This window comes from Schistosoma mansoni (genome assembly GCF_000237925.1).
Source record: "Schistosoma mansoni, WGS project CABG00000000 data, supercontig 0181, strain Puerto Rico, whole genome shotgun sequence".
Lineage (NCBI taxonomy): Eukaryota > Metazoa > Platyhelminthes > Trematoda > Strigeidida > Schistosomatidae > Schistosoma > Schistosoma mansoni.
This window is the reverse complement of record NW_017386065.1, coordinates 389,833-411,229: the sequence shown is the minus strand read 5'-3', so window position 1 is coordinate 411,229 and position 21,397 is coordinate 389,833. Positions and strand designations below refer to the sequence as shown.

General features: G+C 32.6%; 1 protein-coding gene across 1 annotated transcript in view; it reads left to right on the top strand.

Annotated features, from left to right (window-relative positions):
- The window catches only part of Smp_166030 (erythrocyte membrane protein, putative), a gene marked incomplete at its 5' end in the record, with an annotated part of 37,895 nt that overhangs the window by 3,860 nt on the left and 12,638 nt on the right, over positions 1–21,397 (top strand). Inside the window, 3 exons of the mRNA XM_018795154.1 lie at positions 8,161–11,673; positions 15,497–16,278; positions 17,922–18,371. Coding sequence (XP_018647000.1) covers positions 8,161–11,673; positions 15,497–16,278; positions 17,922–18,371 — 4,745 coding nt within the window. The remainder of the gene's footprint in view (positions 1–8,160; positions 11,674–15,496; positions 16,279–17,921; positions 18,372–21,397) is intronic.

Genomic DNA, 21,397 nt, shown 5'->3' with positions numbered 1-21,397 from the left:
TTAGGAAATGTTAGGTTTACCCAACCACCACCTGCTATGAAGAGAAGTACCTCCGAAATATCTGTAGGTTGGAAAAAAAACAATAAGTTGTCAAATCAATCCACGTAGTCATAGAATATTTTTCTCGGTCGTCTTTCTACTCGTAGACTAAACCTGGTAAAACCCTGGATGATAACGGTGATTAGTGTTTAAAGAAATTGAGTGACGTGAATGAACATCGATGTACTTCTATTCTTGTCTTTAAATATTGTGTTTTAATATTTTTTCACCTATTTTACTCATTTATGAACTATATTCTTTATTAGAATTGAGTTTTGTGAAGATTTTAGTAATTTTATATAGTTGAAATCATGAGTCGATTGAAGCTAGACCACCATGGGAAATCTGGAAGCACTGGATGGCTGTTTCGTCTTATTGTGGAGCTCCTGGGCAGTGAGAAGCAGTGACCAGTGGATTAAAACCGTGTCTGCTGTGAGATAGTAACTCACTGAAGACATCGGTGAATGATTGCTCAACTTCGTGGATTGGTTTAAGTTAGACATTAACATCGTTCGATGCCAGCTCAGTGGTCTAGTGGTTAGACGCTCGCACGCTAGACTGATAGGTCCTGGGTTTGAATCTCGTGAGTCGGGATCGTGGATGCGCACTGTTGAGGAGTGCCATGATAGGACGAAACAGCCGTCCAATGCTCCCAAGTTTTCCATGGTGGTCTAGTTTCAATTGACTCATGATTTCATCTATATATTCTTTATATTTAATCTTTACTTCATTGTAATTGATACAACTGTTATTTTAAGCTATTTCCTGTTGTTCCATTTCATTTCATTTCCTTTGTTTTCATGTGAAATGTTGTATATGGCAATTCAATTCGATACCTATATGTATGATTTTGGCTATTTCATCCCACTTACATATTATAAGTGAAATCTCTTTTTAAAACTTCATTTATTAATAAACTTTAATGTAATACAACAGAAAATATGTTTGTTTTCTACAGTACAGTACATTTTGTTTAGTTAAGTTACTATGATTGACTAAACAGATACATGTACATGATATACACTAATGTGTGTGTATGTATATATGTGTTAAACTCAAACACACATACACACACATATACACCTACCTTGAATTTGTTTGACTTTACATTTTGTGAAAATAAGAAAAAAAAAGAAGGACTGAATAAATTCGTCATGGAAATACTTTACTCATTTTTAATACATGCAGATATAACCTACTCTCGTTACTTGTATCTAACTGCCTATCTATCTATCTATCTCTAATGCCAATCGATTTATCAGAGATATTTGTCTCTATATTATTTGTTTGTTTAAATGAATCAATGACTCATCATTGTTCAATTTTTAAACGAAAAAAAAACAACGTTTTATTTTCAATATTCAATACTGTTTTAATAATTGTATGTCTGTATCTATGTGTCTTGATATTTATTTTGTATGTCTGTCTAATGTATGTCTGTATATGGCAAGGGTTTGTAGATTGATTAATTGACTAATAAAATAATGAATAATTTGGGATTTTATAGTTGAAAGCGTGAGTCAATTGAGGCTAGACCACCATGGAAAGCCTGAAAGCATTGTATGGTCGTTTCGGCCTATTGTGGCATTGCTCATCAGTGCGTATCCACGATCCCTACTCACGAGATTCGAACCCAAGACCCATCAGTTTCGTGTGCGAGCGCCTAACCACTAGACCAGTGAGTTGGCATCCAACGGTGTTAATGTCTAAGTTAAAGCAATCTACGAAATTTAGCAACCGTCCACCGTTGCCTTCATCGAGTTGATATCTCACAACACACCTTGTTGAACTCCTCTGGTTACTGCTTCTCACTAGAAATCCAGGAAATACCTAATGGGTTTTCCTTTATTACAACATGGATAAAACATGCATTTCATTTAGTGTAGAATGTAATTAGTTTAGGAAATCTTGTTTCATGTTAAATGTACTGCTAGTCTCTTCTCCAGTAATTATAAACTTTTGTTCCATTTTTACTTTTTCTGTTTGAACTGATATAAGTTACTAAAATGGTTAGGAGTTAAGGATGATGCCTTAATTCAATATTAGTTGAACATCAGAAATTGACAACAACTGGAAAAATTTCATTGAAAATCAAGAAGTACTGTACAGATATTTGATTAGTATCTGGTATAATTAGGACTAAAGATTTCAGATTCAATGTTCTATTGTTATAGTGTATACTGCAACAAATGAAGGTCCCATGAATTAACAAAAAAGCAGTACTGGTTTAGAATGATATATCTGTTTATTGATCCATCATTTTCAATGAAATTGGTGAAAGACAGAAATTAAAGTTAAATGCTAGGGCATTTTCATGAACATCTTAGATTGTCACTAGTAAGTTCAGGATACATTACCAAAGTACTGATGAAGAGCTTCTAGAAATGAATTTATAGTTTCTGATATAGACTGTAAAAGACATTACAATCCACCCAATCCTCAAATAGGAAGTGTATACAACTCTCTAGTTATAGCATGCCATGTCTGTATTCTAGAAATTTTATTAGGATGTGATTTGACGGAATCTCTTCGGCCCCATTAGAGCCTATGGAAGTTTCATTGCTTTTTCTGTGAGCCGTCACAACAACTAACTTGTGATTGTAATTTGCAATTCCTTCAAACTTTTAACTTACTCTCTTCAATTAAATGTCTAGATTGGTTCTACTTTTGTTTATCTTTTGTATTCTCAACACATGAACGCATCGATAGAACATACAGCCGTTTAAGGTTCCACATATACGAATATTATTCGTGATGATTTGGACATATTTTATGCATTCCTAGCCACCATCTAGGTTGAGATGCAGTGGTGATTTATAGAGTATGAGGTAGGAAGTCAGCAAAGAACCGTCAACCAAATACATGGCATTCGTTGATTCATTCACTGATTATTGGTTGAAGCAGTGTTGTTGGGATGTACAAATTGCTAATTTAGATTCTTCAACATGATCACAAACCTTAAGTGACATCTGAATTATACATCCTTTATCTTTCTTTGATTTATGAGCTTATCATACTTCCTTACTTCTCAATATCTTGCTTACAAATTACATTCTCTCTATGTTCAGATTTGTTCTTACTACCATTGATCCAATTGTCAGTTTGACTTCTTTAATTTTTATTTTAATCAATTTTTTTGTTAACTGTAACAACTTAGTCCAAGTGTACATTTTTTTCGATGTCTTACGTTGATTAAAACAGACTGAATTTGGTATTATTCAACTTGTTCGTTGAAATTCATTTACGATGTGTAAGTTTATTGTACCCAACCATGAGTCATGTTGTTTATATCAGATCTAGTAATATTACTGCCTGGGTGATGAGATTGTAGCAAGTACAAAGAGATTCATATCTACGACTAATTGGTTGGAAGTCAATAGTTTTAATCACATAGTCATTACTTCGTAGGAAAATTTGTAATCTATTCAAGAACCTCCTAGTGATTCATTTTTGATGATTATAAACTAGAGAAGATACAACAATATAAACACAATATAGTCTACTTTTAATGTATGAACATGACAAATGTTAAAATATCAACGTTTATGTTTGTTTATATGAATATGTTTGACAATGAACTTTTCAATGACTTGTCATTCATTGAGTTCAATCTTCAATTTATTCGAAACACCATCTTGTCAAAGTAGATCACTTTGTGTATATTGTCATTGTTTTTTTGTAAATTAGTGTTCATATCGATCAGAGTTTCATTTGTTATGAGATCAAGAATACTGTTTCATTCATTCAGTAGAAATGATACAATGATACTACTGATTTAATAAAATAGACCTAATACCTTATTGTTATACACTGACTGTCTTTAAATGAATAAAAATTAATAAATAATGAACAATAAATAAGACAATGATTGAAAAATATTTGATCTATTGATCTTATATGGGATATAGATAAAGTTAATTTTTTATCCAATGATGAATTGGTTACTTCAGAAATTGATTTATTTATGTTTCCTAGTTGATATGATAAATAGTTAGTTAGGACTTTGCTGTTATACGTCTTCCGGAGTTGAGGAGTACTGAATAAGAAAATATGTGAAATTCATTGAAACAATATCATTTCAAATGACATTGTGATTGATAATTTGCATATTACTACTACTACTACTACTACTACTACTACTACTACTACTACTTCTTTCTTCATTTCCACACCAATAATTCTCTGTTCTCGTTTTATTTTATTCAATCTTCTTAACCTCCTGCCACCAGGTACTTCACTTTTGATTGATAACTCATACTACTTATATCCGTCGATATCAGTAGCACACACCACTTTATTGTTACTAATAACTCCATCTAATAATACTCAGCAGAGTGAAATTAATCTTATATAACTTGTTCATTACACTTGTTGGTAAGCTAATATAAATAGAATGAAACGTCTGCTTTTTCGAAGGCGAATTATGTGTATAGAAAATCAATGGATTTATTATCATTATTCGATTCAATTGTAAAACAATGATCGAAAGTTCCATTTTTAGAGGATAAGTATAGGAATTTTCAAATGTCTAATTCAAAGAATAATCATTAACGAATCTAAATCTGCAACCGAATAATTAAAATTTAAAGACTAAAAACAAAAAGTCATTAATTTCTAACCTTTAACATTAAAAAAATTAAGCAGAGATGGATAGTGGTTAGCAGTGGAATCAAGGACGCGCGTTTCATCCTATTTGGGACTCGTCAGCTGGATGTACCTGCATCTCAGAGTTGATGTTCACTCTGGGTCTCAAACCCAGTATCCTCGCTTCAAAAGCCATCGCGTTATCCACTCGGTTACTGAGTCCTGATAGCCACTTGCTTGTGCGATGGGATGAACAAGCAATACTAAATGAATTTAAAAAATTGTTTAATTCAGTAGTTAAGCAAAGAGAGTTATCTGTATATACTTACTTTAGAGTTGATTCAAGATCCAGAAAATAATCAATGTCATATATACACAAGTTCATATGACCAATTTTCAGTTTTAATCATTCACTTTAAATTCTGCATTAGCTAGATAATTACTTAAATGAAAAAATACTTTGCAGGCACATCAAAATAGTATAGCGAGGGTGTAAATAAATTTAATACTTACTTACGCCTGTTGACTTTCGTGCAGGAGCACAGGTAAACCACCAGCTTACTCCACATAACTTTGTTCTGAACAATCCTTTCCAGTAGTTTCCAGTTCCTATAGATTCTTTTCATATCTCCTACCAATTCACGACACAATATGTTTCTCGGCCTTTCTCTCTTCATTCTCTCTTCACGATCCCAAGTTAAGCATTGCCTAGTTACTCAAAGTATTCTACACATCTGTTTCTCTGTTCTTGAATCCTTGATTGGTCAAAGAAGTTTACTATATTTATCCTTTCAAACCGAAATAAAGGACAAGGTAATTCAGTAATCTACCGAAATAAAAATTTAAAATTAAGTTTCATCACGAACTAATGAACAATTGACAGTAAATCATTAAATTCCAGCATTAAACTGAATATATAATTTTTCCTTAGCATTGTCCGTTAACAGTTTTATATTGATCCCAACATTAGAACCTTCAGGTCGCACAGCGACCATAGTAATCTTCAATCATTGATCTGTAATCCTAACTTTCCACATTTTAAACTTATTCAATTTGAGATAATCCAATCCGTTGATATTTTTAGAGTTAATTTCTCTTGTGTTGTTCAGTTTACTTCACTCCCTATCAATTATCTCCAAAAACATCGAAATTTCATCTCGAAATTAATCACCTAGTGACAAGACATTTATGATGAAATGAGGTTAGTTTAATAAAAATTAAAAATCTAAAAACAAATCAGTTGTTTTGTCTTAATTTAAGACTTCCCTAGAATGCCGACTCACAAACTGAAACCCAAGTATCCTCAGCTCAGTTGACAAGCGCGGAATATTTCTACTACTAAGTAAGAATCGAATGATCCACGTTCCCAAAATTAGTCGGTTCGTTATATGTTGTGACAATTACTTATTGCTATCGGTGACTAACTGTATCATTTGTGTAATTGTTGAACTCTACCGGTTATGACTTCCCATTTGAAACCTTGGAAGTCATTTCAGGTTTCCTTGTTCATGTTTTAGGCGGCTAATTAAATAAACTTACCAATATCTATGTTAACAATGGTCACTTAAATCATATATCTACATTGGCATTTGATATTGAGGCCCGGTCAAATATGAGAGAAACTACCATCTTGTTTTCTAACTGTTTTCATGGAATGTAATTTTATTATACAAAGTTTTTCTGTGCCAAAGTTTTGTATTTTTTGGTATACACTTTGTCTACAACATATTTTATTTGACCTGAAGATTTTGGGAAATATTTTGAAAACAAACGTTACTTTTCTTCGTCACCTAAATACCATTATGTATCCAATTAAGTTAAAGAGCTTTTTTAAAAAAAGAAAGAAATTTCGACTCCAATATGATCTAATGTATTTAACATAAATATGTTAACTTTAATAAATCTATGCGAATCACATTGTAATCGCTTAACCCATACTACTACTACTACTAATACTGTTGGGATAGTGGCAGATCAGTAGTATTTCTTGTCATTGTAAAATTCATATACCTGACAACATAGTACGGTAGATTCGTATTTACGTTATTGATTTGTATTTGCATTCTATTTCATATATTCTACGCTCCATATAGTATCACTACCATTCACAAAAAAATCTCCCTCAAAACTATCAAGTTATTACATTTTTATTCTGTTACTCAATCGCATTACGAATAGTGGTTATGAAGAATAGGTTTGTTTTGAATCGTGAAGAAAATGAATGGAATTCTGATCAGTTTACTGTAGCCAATGATACAATGTGGCTGCATGTTAAAATGATGCCGCAACAGGCAGTACACTTGGTCGACAAAAGTAGATTTTCTTTCTAGTAAGTCTACGTAAATATTAGAAACAAAATTAGATATGATTAAAAAACACTCACGAGCAGGTGAAATTTGAGATCACTTTCTTAGGCTTTAAGCGTTGTTCTTTTTATCAATGGCCAGAAATCGATGAAATCTGTGCACTGAACGCTAAATAACAACTTCATACCGATAATTTCTAGACCCATACAATTCCCAGCACTCGAACGCTGATTGAGACTAGAAAGCGAAATTATGAGATGTTGATTTTGAAGATTAATTTCAGAAATTACCAGCGATTTTAGTTTTATAGCAGTGTTTAACAAAGATGCTAATTATTAGAGCTGATCCAAATTAGTATTTTTGTGACTTGTCGTCGTTACCAAAAAATAGATATTATTGTGGACTTTAAAATCTGTGTATTATTGCGATCGTCAAAATGTGTTAGTAACACGTGACTCCCACATATTTTTAGTTGTAAGTATAGCATGTAGATGTTATATATCTTATTTTCTCTGCTTGTAATTGGCCTTGAAGCAAATGATCTATCGAATGTCCCATCATTGTTCTTCCTGGCTGCTTTTTTACCGTTGACGTGTATTTGTATATTGATGGTTCATCTCTTTAGTCACATAGATCCGTTTTCGTATCAAATGAATCTTCATTGATCGCCTATTCTGGACCCAATTAACTTAAACAATTTTTACCAATAGTAGGGCTAACAGATTCACAAGAGCATGGCTTCTAGAATGTTCCGAGAAACTTTCTAAAAAAATCGACTTTCAAAAGATTTTTCAAACATCCCATTAAATATCCTGTAAAGGAGAAAACATCCATAAATAGCAATTTCATTTTATTTACAATATACTATTTCGGTGCGATTCATCCTACTTTACTACTATTAAAGTATAATACAAAAGTCGATTGATAGAATCTTCATTCATTTTTGTTTGTACGTTTGCATATATGTGTGAGTGGGAATTAAGAAGAGCAGTTGGTTCAAGTACGATTATTTCTATTTTACGATCAATTTGTTTCTTTAGTTTTGTATCCGTTGAAGAACGGAGATTTCTCTTGGGTTTTGTTTATTCAATGCATCTTTTCCATCTCTATTTGGTGTGTATAAAGGAAATCGATATTGCAGTCTGTATTTTCTTTTTTTCTTCAATTAAATTTTTAATAATTTAAATAAATAAATGTAATATTTATTCAAATTTCTCTCGTTTCCTTTTAGTAAACCCACTTTCCATGCAACAGGACAAAAAGAGACAATTACATCAAAAACAACTAATTCTACGATGAATGCTAAGCCATCACCAACGAGGCCTATTTCTTCAACTCCTAATCATAGTCAACGAGCAGCGCCTACTACTCCATCGAAGACGCCATCGTTATCAGTAAACCAATTGAAAAAACCGGTCAATGAGAATACAACTAACTCTAAATTAATGAATAATTCCCACGGAGTTGATTCTCATCAAAAACGTCCATTGTCTTCAGTAGACACAAAGAAGTCATTCAATGCATCGAAACCGCTTGTTGCATCTACGAAACCTGTTAATGGAGAGTTGAAAACAACTACTCGGCCATTGTCTGGACCTAAAACAACACCTCTAGGAAAACCGAAGACTACTACTACCACGGCAGAACGTTTGACAGCACATTCTAATCTTGTTAACCAGCATGGATCAAAAGCTCCTTCTCGTAAATCAGAGCCAACAACACACCTACCAAATAAATTACAAACAAAGAAGGCTTCCAGTTTAAATGTGGTAAGTAATCGTGTACCAAGCGCTAAACCTATTAAAGAAGAATCTGAAACAATTGGAAAGACAACAGAATTGGTTAATTCCTCCTTACCTCCTGTTACACTTCAGAATATATCGCTTAATAATGAATTAACATCGGTCGATCCAATGTTAAACAGTTTGATGAAATCATCTATACATGAAAACTCAGGAAATCATTTAGACAATTTATCACCTACAAATCAGTTTGTCATAACAGATAATCAACGCATCCTTTCAACAGGAACATCATTACAAAAGGAAGAAGAGGAACCACAAGAAGTAGTAAAACAACCACGACATGAGGTTGGAGAAAAAGAAGAAGAATATAAAGTACACAAAGTGTTAAAAGAAAATCAAATGCTGGCGGAAGAATCCGATGAGCAATTGGCTATTGACTTAGAATGTGAATTAAAACCAAGTACACCATTATCGTGTGATGATTCATTAGCCGAAGGTGAGGAACTGGAGGAGGAGGAGGAAGAACAAGAAGAACAGGAACATGAAGTGTTAGAGAAGGAAATGAATTCTTTTAATATAAGTCAGTATGAACAAAATCAAGTAACGAAGGAGGGAAGTGTATCTTCATTAGGATTTCCTGATATGCAATCTTATAAAACACCATTTGATACTCCATTTGATGTGGATATGACAGAATCACCAGTAGTTTTTGAAACTGATATTAATAAATCTGTAGGTAATAGTGTAGTAATCGAACAACATGAACCACAATATTTAGAACAAAAAGTAGAAGACGAACTAAACAGAAATGTTGATATTGAAGATAACGAAACCTATGTGAATTATTTACAAGAAGAATCCTTACCATTCACTGCCAACAAACAGTCGTTGGTGGAAAGTTCTCACGATGCAAAGTATTTGACGGAGACACAAGAAACGGGACAAAATGATGACATTTTTGAGTCTGGATTCAATGTAAATAATGTTTTAAAAGAACAACAGGTTGTTGAACGCAACGAAGAAAATTACCAAGACAAAGGTGAACAGCAACAACTAGATGAGGAATTTAATTTAGACACTCGAGACTTATCATATGAAAAAGAAGATATTATTGACCATCGTTATGATAACTCTTTGAGTATTCTAGAAAATGGTTTATCTCCATTGACCAATAAAACACTGAAGTCGGGAGAACAAATGTCCCCATGCAGTGATAATGTTGTTGTAACTACACCAGGTGAAATGGATAATTCCTTTGACAAGATACAAAGTCAACAACCAATAGAAGAAGGTGGATACTATGAACAAATTAAACAGTATCCTGATGAAAATGAGATGATACAAATGGAAGGTAGAGAAAAGTTGATAAATTACTCAATGGATCATTCACAAGATGAATTATCTCCATTCCATGCTGAAACAGATGTTGTTGCTAATGTAACTACTGACTTGATGCCTGATTTCACTGAATCTCGATCTAGTAACTTGACAGAACAACCTGACTTCAAAGAAGAAGAGGAATCCGGAAACCTAGATGAATGTGAAATACACTATCAACCACGATCAATAGAAGAAACGTCTAATGAAAATATCCAGGATGTACAATGTATCCATAGAGAACAAATTACAGAACATTTCAACGATATTATAAATCAGTTACAGGATCAACTATCACCATCCGTTTTCGAGAAAGAGGTAGTTGAAGAACCTCATGAATTACTACAGTCCTCAAATAACTTCAACACAGAACAAAAAGTAATTGGAGAAGCGGAAGAAAATGAAATTGAGCCCAAAATAATTGATTCAAACAAAATTGAAGAAGTAAACATTATCGGATCATCTGATTTTCTCACCGAAGTTATTCCTTTGTCCGATGATAAGAATAATTTACATTTCAATCAACCTTATAGTTATGTACCTGAAAACCATTCACTTCAAAATGATGATGATAATGACAATGATGAATTGACGAAATCTTCACGAACTGATGTGATAAAAGCAGTGGATAATGAACCTGTTTACAACCAAACACACATCAATCTCATCACTGATGAACAAACATATTTAACACATGGTACAAAAGATGAAAAAGAAGAACAAGTCAATAATCTTGATAATATACAATATCGTGATGATGTTATAGATCATTCTTTTCAACCATACAATATCCAAACTCATGCACACCTAGATGAAGAGAATGAGGAAGAAAACTTAGAAAAATCGTCTCCAGAACTATTGACAAAGTATGAAGAGAATTACACACCTAAATCCATTAAAAATTGTTATGAACAAAAACATGAACAATGTCTACCAGATCAAGAAACACATATTGAAATGAATTATCTACAATTGGATCAACATAAACCAATTGAAGAAACTAATTCAGATATTGATGAAATGGAAAAAGAATTTGTCATACCATATCAACAAAAACAAATCAATACTGAATATGATGAATCCTTTTTAAGTCATACAAATATTGATGATAATAACATGAATGATGGTATAACAACTGATGACTATAATAGAACAATGAATTCCCATGAAATTTACTCACAACAAAATATCGAATCAGGGGTTGAAAATGTTTCTTTAGAACATGATATTACAAATGCTCAAGATGATGAGATGATACCAGATTATTCATTACTTAGTATGGCAACAAATTATCCTAGTGATCCTACTAAATATCAAGTTGATTCAAGTACAGATCAAATAATAAATACTAATCAGACTCTAGAAGGATTTTCATACAATAATCATCATCTGTCAAATGAAACAGATTTTGCTATTCAAAGAAAAGTTGAAGCAAGTGAAACTGACGAAGAATCATATCAAAAAGTAGATTCGACAACCTATGAAGAATCACATTTTATTAGTCATGATATACATAATGATGTTGATAGCCGTGTCGATATTAACTCAGATTCATACCAAGAACCAGATAATTCATTACATGTAGATATTGAAACGAATGTTGAAGGTCATCACCAACAGCAGTAAGTTAGAATTAATGTGTTACGTTTCTATCTTAATCCTTATTAATCCACAGATATATGAAGGAATAACATTCTTTCCGACAAATACTCATAAGGTTCAACACTTATGATGCTAAAAATATGGTCGAAATTAAGGCGAATACGTTGTTGGTAAAGTAAAATAAAACTGTAAGCAAAGATAGATGGTAGTTAGTAAAGGGATCGACCAAGCGCGTTTCGTCCCATTTGGAACTTGCCGACTGGATGTATCTACATTTCAAGGTTGATATTTACTTCGGAACTCGGACCCAGTATCGTTCGCTTCAAAATGCCATCGCGTCATCCACTTAGCTACTGAGCCCAAATAGTCACTGTGTTATGCAATGGGGTGAAGTTTAATTCGTTTGTATTGATTGTTTGAATCCTCTCATTAGGACGGGAATTTGTTAGTATTTTATTAGAATATGTGCATCTTGTGTGGATAGCCTCGATCATTTCACTAAGTTACAGACATTTTAAGCAGAGATGGATGTTGGTCAGCGATGAAATCCAGTGAGCACCAACTGTGGAATGTACTTATGTCCAGCTGACGAGTCCCAAAAAACATGAAGCACGCGTTCTGGATTCTACTGCAAACCACTATCTATTTCTTCTTAAAATACTTGTGACTTATTGAGGATATTGAGGCAACCTACAAAAGATGCACGTATGCTAAAAAGAGACTGATCAGTCGCAATCCTAAATGTCAGTTGGAAAATCCAAACAACCAAAACAAATAAATTAAAATAAGATCGATTATGTTAAAATAACCTATTAAGCACTGGATCCAAAGTCAGTGATCTAGAGATAAAACATTCACCATAAGACTACAAATTCCGAGGTCAGATCCTTGTTTGAGAGTCCTACACTGAAACAAAAAAGCTGTCAAGTACTCTCGGTTTCCTAGTAATTCCCCATCTGAAATCAGTCCATGATGAGAGCCCTTTTTTCGAACAGAACTGATTTTCAGAGTTTATCACTCTAGATTGCTGTTTAGTTGTAAAATCTTCTGAATTTTTCAAAGATTGGTTCTGTTTTATTTTTTTTATTTTCTCTATACCGTGGTTATTCGTTACTTTTTTAAAAAAGTGAGTGCATAACACTTATAAGACTTGAGTAAGATCGGAAATAAATATGTTATGCACAAATGTTATAAATTAGATCTGTCTAAATAGTTTTGATAAGGGTTATTCATAGGCGACAGAATACAAGTATCGAGATATATCTATAGATCAAAAATCTAAAAGAACTGTTTCTACATATAAGAAGAGTTGACTTGTAACCGGTTGATCACATGTTTAAGCCTCATTCCAGCTATTTTCGACTGGTCGTATCACTAGATGACATGCACACATTGTAGCTCAAAGTCAAACACATGAACTTATACATGGTACATTAGTTGCAAATGTTAAGGAGTAGTTATTTTGATTAAATCATAGTCTACAGTGAGGTAATAAGTTTTCAATCAGAGTGACTAGTTTAAAGCATTTTGATATCATCTGTATGATAATCCAGTGTACTGTCAAATTTAAGTTGTTTTAATGTTGAGGATCAGAATTTGTAAACGTTCTGTTTTAACTCAGCATTTCAAATTGTTACTACAATACAACTCAAGGTTTTGTTTAACTATTTGGAGTTAAAGTGCTTAACCATATCGAGAAGATAGTTTGCTTTAAAACCTTACTATTCCAGAAATGCTTTGATGAATGATTTATCCAAATATAAGATATATTTGGAATTAATCAGCTACATGATTTTAAACCTCTGTTCATGTACTGCTAAATAGTTCCTTTTCATGTATTTAGATAACAACACTATCGACTAGATAGATAAGCATAATTATTGACTAAACATTATGGTCATCCACAAATGATCAGAAAGATGACAACTGAAAATTGTTTTCGAAAATTCCCTGTGACTATTGTGCTACACTTGAATGGTTGAAATCTATTGATACTACCCAATCATGTTAATGGAGTGGTATTCGCATTCTTCATTCAGTAGTTGAAAGTTACTTGATTTTATTACTAATTTGTTTCTCTGGTTTATTCTTGAGTTTACCCATTGACTGGGTAAACTGTTTTTCTTCCAATTATAGTGATTTTACTTTTCCTAATGAGATTTTTATCTGAGAGTAAACAACACGTCACAGTGTGTATGTGTGTGTGTGTGTGTGGGTATGAATGAGTGTGAGATTTTTTCTTGTTTTTCTGTTAGCCGAGAATTACTCATTCAGTTTGTTTATTCTTATATTCAGCTAAATATTAGGACAAATAAAGAAAGATTTGACTATCTAATAATAGAAGCTAATGAGACCATTGATATTGACCTGAATTTTGAGGTCTCTTTTTTTCATTTGTCACTATTGAAAGTTTCATGTGTAAATAAATTGGTTGTCTTCAAGTAGAAAGAGAGATTATTTTCTGTTTTGTAATGTCTTTTAATATTATATTGATAACTGACAAAACACCTCAGTGTGTTCTTGTATCTGTGCGTAGTAAGTTATTATCACTAATGTATATACATCACGTTTTTTCTGGTGTCATACGTCGTTAGTTCTGTTAAGGGGTTTTGAAATTGTTAGTACAACCATCATAAATTTGCATAAGTGTGGATATATATGTGTAATATTCATTCAATGGAACTAACTATGACCTATATTGTCGATAGTCATTATGATCATCGTATATTTTAAGTCACCATAATGATGATGTGTGATTTACATAAATGACCTGATGTACCACTACTAAATTAGATCTGATTTACTAATTTGGATTATGATCAAAATTGAACCAAAAAAAAATGCAAATTTTTGGTATCATTAATTTTTGATTTTAAATCATTGATGCGTAGTTATAATGATTACTGCATTTTCATTCATAAATGTAAAGGGTGTTTGTTTGAATTTAAATAATAGATAACGTCATTAACTCTAATCCCATCAAAGAATTCAGAACCCTTTGTGATATGGTATTCCTTGTTAATGGAATCGTTTAAAAATAAGAAATTTCTGATCAGCCTATCTCGTCATTGTTTTTTAATACCATTAATACTACCTCTTCTTCTCTAGGACTCGTTCTGATAGATTCATCTTGAATCGTTAATGGTGTGTTTCACACTGAAACGATGCACATACATGGAGGTTTCTACGTTGCTTATGAATGACTGACTGACCACTGTAACTTGAGGCTTCATAATCTTTTGCATGTTTATCTTCTTTGAGTTTAACTTTGATGTATCATTAATTCGTTCTTGTACATGGGAATATATTACCAGACTATATATAGATATTTAAGGTTCATAACATTTGTATCTTCGTAGAAATTAGTAAAAAAACATTTGTGAAGATTGTCTGGTTAGTATTTAACATCACATATCAGCTTTAGTTGCACAACTGTTGAGAAAGAAGAAGTATTGGATAACTGTTTTATTCAGTCATTAAACTACTCAGCAATACTCACTCACAGCTCTATTAAAGAGTGAACCCAAGACCTTAATACCTTGTACCCTGCCTGCTACCTTCAAACCGCTGAGTTGGAACTTATTTAGCGACGTCTCCAAGTTCAACTAATTAACGGTAGCGAACAATCATTAACATTGTTGATCGTCTCAATCTCAAAGTGTTTGAACTCCATCAGTTATAAGTTCGCAATTTTTCACTGAGTGTTTCATCCTTTGATTAATTGGTTCTTCAGAATTGACACTTAACTTTGTAACCTAATACTTCAACATTTACTTGTATTTCACTACTGCGAAAAAATTGGTGTCTTTGTACTTTTTTATTTTATTTGAATCAAATTTACAGATTTATTAGCCCTGATTCAGAAATCTCAGAGAATTCAACCATACAGATGCAGCAGCACCATGACGAACATGTACAGGAATGTGAACATCAACAAGACGAACAACATTCTGAAGCTGATTTATTAATTTCTAGCCCGAATCGTTCAGTCTCACCAAATTACAATATTGTCAGTTCGACACAACAACATTCAAATGAAGAAGAAGAAGATAAGGATTATGTTGGGGATGATATTGTCGTGTATCATAATGATGCCGTAATAATGAATAAAGAGTCAGAAATAGATCTTCATCAGGATCAGCATTATCAACAATTTGATGTAGATGAAAAACTGCTTAATAATTCTACATTAAATAGATTTTCAAACTATTCTAACAGCGTCCACCAACAACATCATGTTTATTCAGAGATCCCGACCGATGACAGTGCAGATGACAGTGCAGAAACAATGATGCCAAGAATGACGATGATGATGTCAACAAATGTTGATGTGAATAATAATAATAATAATAATAATAATAATAATGAAATCACAAATGATACCACTACTACTACGAATGGTAATAGTCACGTCAATTTAGAACAGCAGTATTTCAACGGAAACACTATTTATCAAACAAATGATAATTTAAACGATATTGATCATTCCATGCATATCACTCCAACCACTAATCACCATCTTCAAGACAGTGATAGTGCATATACAAACGGATATAATGTCGTTCCGAATGGTAATCATTTTTCCAACTTGAAAGCAAGTGATATCAATGAAGATGAGAATCAAGGTATTTTCTTTTCTCAGACGGTTTTTGTTTTGTTTTTCAGTTGCTTCCACTACCGTTTTGTGCTTGCGTAAATCCGTAGATGGTGACTTGGTTTAAAACAATTTGAATGACAACAATAACAACTGTAGTGTCTTGAATACATTTTATGTGATTGAAAGCAAATAAAGTGACGCGTGTTTATGTGATTAGGATTAGCTGATAGAAAACCCTAGATCTATGTTTTCGGCTAGTTAAGACTTGTCAACATGACCTTCATGGAATCTTGAGGGAACTAATGCTTCATGGTAGGCTCGTGCCTGTCATTTCGTTTTGCTGGCTGAGGCGTTACTATTGAGTTATTTGAAACTCCATTGATCTCCTGTAGGACTGAGATATATGTACAAGTAGTTAATCACTGAGTAGTGACCAATTTTATGTTGGTATAGTCTATCCAGTGCTGTCCGAATCTTATGGACCTAGTAAAACGGCATTTGGAAAACCCAACTTCTGGTATTTATTGGAATTTAAATCACAGGGTTTGAACGTATAACCTATGTGTTGAATGATAGTTACGTTAAATAATGAAACACCGCTCCATACGAATTCAAACCAATTTAAAATGAACCAATAACCATTGGTATGAAACTAATTTAGGTAGTCATAGCAAAGAAAAATAGTCACCAGGAGCATGAGTTTCCATCAGATAGCTCACAGCAGTTCGTAAAAACGTCATTAAATCACATAATTATTCAAAATGTTCAATATGGAGGTTAAAACAATCCGTTAAGGAGCAAGTTAAAACACTGTGATCAATATTAAATATCAGTAGTGTAAACGAATGATATATTAAATTGACTTAGAAATTAAGACTACACATAGAGAGAGATAGGAACAACCATTTGTTAATTATACCTTAGGGACTTGAAAGAATAAAGTGACCAACTAATACTCAGAACATATCAACATCATACAATGAATAGATTCTGTTTATAAAATTATCCGGAAAACAAAATATCGCTGACACTTTTTGTTAAAATTAACTAACTACTTATTTTATTATCCACTATCATTTCTACTATTAATAAGGATAGAATGGATTGATTATTTATTAATATTATGAATCGATTAATGTTAGATCATCATTAAAAACCTGAAAGCACTGAACTGCCGTCTTGTTCTGGTATAGGACTCTTTAGTATTGTGCACCCAAAATCCCACCATGAGTCTAGTCAAGGACCTCGATGTCTTGCAATAAGTACATATTTTCAACATCAATCAATTTGTGATATATCGTAAGTATAATCATGTACCATTTATGTCGATTGTTCTACTCCTTATGTGACTGAACTCCATTGGTTACCACTACTCCTCAGAACGTCTGGTACTCATCTTGAAATGAATCAGTAGTGACCGGGTGTTTAAAATTTATTTTATTAAAACGGTTTTATAGATAATAATGTATAATTTATAGGTGAGATTTGTCACTTTGGGATCCTTTGGAGTACTATCGAGTCATATTCTGGTGAAGTTCTGTTTGTCTATTAAGATGTTTCCTCTCTAAATATCTGTATATTGGAATAAAATTGAATCATTACTTTATCTTTTTGTAAGACAATGTTGAAAATCAGTAATTTATTGTTTTATTTTGTGTACTCTATATTTAGATGAAAGTCATCAGAATCAGTGGAATAAGAGTAATACTCGCTATCTTTCAGAGACAGACATTGATGATATCAACTTTTCAAATTTCTGTTCAAAAAATTTAGAAAGTGAATATATGAAAGCGGCACACATGACACATTCTTGTCATGGAGAAGAAAATGAAGAACATTCATATATGATTATGACTACAACCCCACCACCATCTGCTACATCTACCACTACCGCTACTCCATCTAAAGATATGGAAAACTTTGGGAAATTTTTCGTCGATAAAGATCAATTTTTACACGATATAAATCAGAATACATCACCTCATTGTAGTCCAACTGAAGAAACATTTGATCCATTGAAAACTTGGGGTCATCCACTAGGTCTACCAGCACCAGTTCCACCAATTACAAATCATTCAAAATGCAAGTTTATGATTATGTTTATCTTTTTTATTTTATTTTGTTATAAGTAGTATAACATTCTAGATAGGAAGTCGAAAAAAATGATTAAACTTATTGAGAATTATTAGGTTTTTAGACTAGAAATATTTGAATGGGGTGACAACTAATTTAGAGAGACTATCTCGATTCTCTAAAATGTTTCTGAATTCATTCTTGTAGTTTTACTCAACACGATGATGTAGTTTTTTTATTTTTTTAAAGTCTGAACATTCTTGGATATGCTACTGTTTTGGGAATAAATAATTGGATACCTACTAAAGCTGAGTCGAATAGATTAACAAAAACATACTATGGAGCCTGCTAGTTATGTTGTCATCAAGTCAACTCAAGAAAAAAATTTTTTAGGTCAATGTATTGGTCATGATTTCTTGTGGAAACCATCAATTGACACTAAAATCTGTTGGCGATAAAGCAGATGTTGTTACGTCCACTACTTTATTACGGAAGAATACGATATACAACTAGCGGCATTCAAACGCATTCAAACCCCACAATCGCAAATCAGAAGACGGAAAAAGTAGAGGAAGTGATTATTAGATAAGAATCAAAAATGTACAGAAAAAAAGAATATTTACAGTTTTTAGCTTTGGCTATTACATCAGCCAAATTATGTTATCATCCAATCGTAGCATGCCACGTAAATGTTCTTGAAAGCCCTCACAGGCTGTAATTGGATGAAAACTCTCCAGTTACTTTAGAGCCTCTGGAGGCTTCCTCGTGTTTCTCGAAGTCATCCAAACAGATGTGTTCTATTTTCTTTTGCGAGATCTGGAATTTGAATATTGTTGCATCTGGTTTTTTAAAACTCTTCTCTTCATGTTTTTTTTTTACCTTGAGCATATTATGCTACTATTATCTCGAAATCTATTTGGTTTTCCTTAAATGATGTGTGGTGGTGATGGTGATGGTCACTTAAACTAATAAACAATTATCTTATGTGTTTAACATTGACCGTTTGTTGAATCATTATTACTTATACTTCAGTTGTTTGATGAAACTAGAATGAAAGTAACTGTCTACTGGGACTTGATTTACAGTATGTTTTAATTTAATAAAGAGGAATATTCGTCCGTATTAGTAAGTTGGATGTAAATTTGATTTGTTGCTACTAAGTAATGACAGGGTTCAGTTCTTTTCATTCAGTCTTGTACTGTATATATTTGTATGTCTGTCTTTGTGTGTGTGTGTGTATACTTGCGTTTGCACTTATCAGTTTGCCTGGATTGAAATTGCAATCATCACTCTTAACAAAAGTGAAATAATTAGTTTATGAAAAAGTCCTATTCATTAATTTGATTTTAAAAAAACCTCTTTGCAAGTGAATTAGAATAACGTGGAATAGTCATGGTAATTAAAAAAAAACGTTTCATTGTTATTGTTATTTTGATTAGTCAGCACCATATTGATTTCTGTCTATTTATACATGTGTGTTTGTTGCTATAGTCTATCCCTTTGTGTGTGTATGTGTGTAATTAAGCTTATGGGGGGGAGTGTGTATGTGTGTGTGTATGTATGAATATTTCTGTATTTGTATGTTTGTCTATATGAATGATTAATGTGTCTTTATTTATCTTATTTAATCATAATCACCTGTCCATCTCTCTATAAATCTATTTGTTTATGTCTGTTTAACTTGTTTCTCTGTAATTTATCCATTTCTAATTCAATTTGTACACATGATTACACCTTGGAAATGAAAAATAAACCATGGTAAAATCATTAAAATAAAAAAAGTCGTTTCCATGATTGTTTTTGGTTTCTTTTTTTTCCGACAAAACACAAAAACGGGTAGTAGTAGTAGTAGTAGTAGTACTGCAGCAACCTGTTATTTGAACAATGATTTATTCAAATATACTTTTTCAATTATATACAGTCAGCATTTTGCATACAACCAATACATGTGTATGTCAAATGAGACCATGTATACATAGGGAAATGCAGTGGATTTTCATTATTATTTTTTTATTATTCTATTCTTTAACATTCATCTCTAAATGAATTTTGAAAAATGATGAGTTGTCATGACTTTTATCTTTTAAAGTGATTTTTATATGTTCTGTCTATTGTTGATCAATTTGTTTGGGTTATTTTTTTCTATTTCGATTCACTATGCAATGTTTGTATTTTGTGTTTTTTTTCTCCCGTTGCTGTGTCATCCCAGAACAAGTTATTTTCAGATTGATCGAGAGTGAGAGGAACGATATAAATTGAATATTGTAGTGTATGATCATAGTAGTATGAAACTAGATTCACTTAACACATATATTCCTAATTTAAGTAACAAAATATGACTGAACATCAACTCTGAGATGCAGGCACATCCAGCTGACGAGTCCTAAATAGGACGAAACGAGAGTCAAACTGGATTCCACTGCTAGGCACTATCCATCTTCGCTTACAATGCTTGTGAATTTAAGCTGTATCGAGGCAATACGCACAGTATGCACATATGCCAATTAAAGGCTGACCAGTTGCAGTCCTAAACATCAATGGGAAGATTAAAACAAACAATACTAAGTGAATTTACAAAATATGAAGTATTTTACACTCATTTTGGAAGTTTCATCAGTCTTGGTGACTTACCGGTTAATTATATCTCGAGATAGATTCGGAAATCTCGATTGAGATCAGCTAGTTTGAGCCACCATTGACAAAAAGGGACATCCGTCTACCTAATTAAAAGGGGGAAATACTTCCCAGAAACCAGTTGTGAAATGTGGCCTTTGAAATTGGAAGGCCTGCTCAGGTTACTAGTAATTCACCGCAAATATCTTGGAAGGATTGCCCACGTACGGTAGAACAATCGAGTGATCAATGCTAAGATTAGATAAACAATATTAAATGACGATAATATATTGTTTGGTGACGTTATGATTCTTTACCGACTGGGTAGGAGTAGGCTAGAAAATATGAGACCAGTTATGTAATCATCGGTTTTGCTTTGAATCGTGTTAGTATTTGTAGACTATCTAGTTTCGGTTAACATGATTGAAAAACTTATGTAACATTATCAAGTCACAGTAGCT